A 2,500-nucleotide genomic window follows, 5' to 3' on the forward strand; every position below is an offset into this window, starting at 1 on the left:
AAACAGCCGTGGAGCTGAATCAGTGTTTCATATGTCCAGTGCATCATGCCATCAGTTAAAAGGGAGGTTTGCAAGTTGTTGGCCATGCAAGGGTGCTCAGGAGAAACGAGCAGTAGCAATCAAGCAAAACAATTCAAGAGGTATGAGACGCACTGGTCGCTGCGTCAAGTGACGCGACCGCTAACACCGGCGACAAAGCGTGAGCGCGGCGACGAAACAAAAGCATGACGGTGGCGACGACGGTAGCGTGACATCGGTGAGGCCCTCTGCTCCGTCTAAATCATAACAGTTTTGTGAATCGTGCATCGTGCGTCACACCGACGGGTCAGTTGGGTCGTTACCTTTCTGCTTATTAACCGACACGCATAGCGGGCAGCCACCCCCTTCTGGCAGGAGCTCGCAATCCACGGGGAAAAGCCCGTCCTCCAGCTTAGACCAGCAGTTGTCCCGCAGGCGGTGGCAGGAACTGCAGCAGGGGAGGTGGCGCCGCACGGCCGGGGCAGGGGTAAGCTGGTTAGCGTTGGCTACGGCGGAGTCGCTCCGGCACTCGGGCGCCGCCAGGGGGCAAAGGAACCACTCGGAGCCCCGGAAGCAGTCGTCCTTAACCAGCCACTCCCACCGCTGCAAGAACGCCTCCACTTCCTCCACAGAGGTGTGGTTGTAGAAGTTTGGCAGCGAGAAGTGCTTCTGGCGTCGGCAGACCTGCCACTGGGATGGCACCGGGAGGCAGAGCACCACAGGAGCGGCGGTGGCGTTGGGGCTAGTGGCTGAGGTTAGCTTTCGGGTGGTGTTAGTGACGGTCGTCGCAGACACGTATTTGGGCGGTGCCGCACTGCCTTCAATTCTTGATGCTACGCTAGGTTTCGTTATGCTATGTGTTCTATTGCTAGGCGTCGTTTTGCTAGGTTTGGCTACGCTAGCTGTGGCTACGCTAGCTGTGCTAATACTGTGTGTTGTATTGCTAGCTGTTGTATTGCTTGATGCGGCTATGCTTTGTGTCGTGTTGCTATGTGTCCCGTTACTAGGCTCTGATGAATTCAGACCGTTGGTAGTGGAGAGGATGACAGCCGGCTCCAGGCCTGACCCGGACCCAGAGTCCAGACCGAACCCCGACCCAGAGCCCTCATGCCCCAAACCCGCCCCACCATCAGACTTACGGTTTCCAGGCGCGGTAGTGGTCTCTGATGGGGCTTCCGTGGTTACGGGGTCTTCATTCCAGAACCAGGCGTGCGAGCGCGTCACGTACAGAATGGACAGCAGCAACCAAACCCTGAGGGCAGCCATCCTGCTGCTGAGGGTCCGAGGGTCCGACTGATGCCCACCACAGCTGGACAGAGAGAGGGTCGGACTGATGCCCAACACAGCTGGGGGGAGAGGGTCTCCCTGAGATGAACACTGCTCAACAAGCAGTCCTTGTGTTCCCAAAGCCCTGACACCTGCTGTAAGCCCGAGGACAGCGCTTTAGGTCCTCACAGTCGGCCGAAGGTCCACTCAGTGACGGAGGAGAGAGTGTGGAGGAGATTCACACACACACAAACACACACATGCTGGAAAACCAACCTTCGGAAAGATCCTCCCCTTTAGTGCCCCCCCCCTCATCCCAGCCCTCAATGCTGTATCTCTGCCGGGGCTACTCCCTTCACACACACACACAGACACACACACACACACACACACACACACAAACACACAGACACACACACAAACACACAGACATACACACACACACACACACACACACACACACACACACACACACACACACACACACACACACACACACACACACACACAAACACACACGCACAGAAACATAAAAAAACAAACACTGAAAAACACTCTGAGGACCAAAGTCCCACTATGATTCACGATTATGCAACAACAGCAGGGTGGCTGGGTGGGGGTCTGGACTCTAGTCAATGGACGGTAGGTTTGGGGGGGGGGGGGGGACGTTCTCGGGGGAGTGGGTGGTAGATTTCACACGCTGTCCTCACTGTTACTCCATTGTCTTTCCACAAAGATTCAGCTTCTTGCGGTTGGACTCCAAACAAGCTGCAATGAATCTGCGTGGATTGTGTACATTCATATTCCATTCTCTGTTTCTTTTCTTACCTGATAACGTCTTATCACTTACATACTTTTCACACTCTTTTGTTTTTCCATGGCTGAGCTACTCTTAGTCACAAGCATTGCCTTGTTTTAGTGTGTGTGAGCCTGTGTGTGAGCATGCGTGGAAGTGTGTGTGTGTGCGCACTCGTGCGTTAACGCGACCTGTCGCATAACTGTCTCAAGGGGACTCTCGTTACCATTTAAGGACGTTGGGGCGAATTCCAGAAGAAACATTCCGAAAAACGTCAGATAAAACTAACCGAGTCTCAGAAAAACAGCGCTACAAATGATGGCTGAGTGTCAGGTGGCTCTAGGAAACATGAGCTGGAACAGGACCGATGAGGCCAGACGGAAACGCCTGACGGACAATGCAGAGGAAAAAGGTGGAAAG

General features: G+C 54.4%; 1 protein-coding gene across 4 annotated transcripts in view; it reads right to left on the minus strand.

Moving 5' to 3' along the window:
• col18a1b (collagen type XVIII alpha 1 chain b) overlaps window positions 1-2,500 on the minus strand; it is a 78,268-nt gene that overhangs the window by 44,832 nt on the left and 30,936 nt on the right. For 3 of the 4 annotated variants that reach the window (XM_079735173.1, XM_079735172.1, XM_079735171.1), the window contains exon 1: window positions 342-1,479. The exons of the other annotated variant lie outside the window; for it this stretch is intronic. In XM_079735173.1, the coding sequence (XP_079591299.1) occupies window positions 342-1,284 (943 nt within the window). In that variant the 5' untranslated portion in view covers window positions 1,285-1,479. Of the gene's footprint in view, window positions 1-341; window positions 1,480-2,500 lie in introns of those variants that run through there. 4 annotated transcript variants of the gene reach the window in all.

This window comes from Pollachius pollachius (genome assembly GCF_949987615.1).
Source record: "Pollachius pollachius genome assembly, chromosome: 4".
NCBI classification, from domain to species: domain Eukaryota; kingdom Metazoa; phylum Chordata; class Actinopteri; order Gadiformes; family Gadidae; genus Pollachius; species Pollachius pollachius.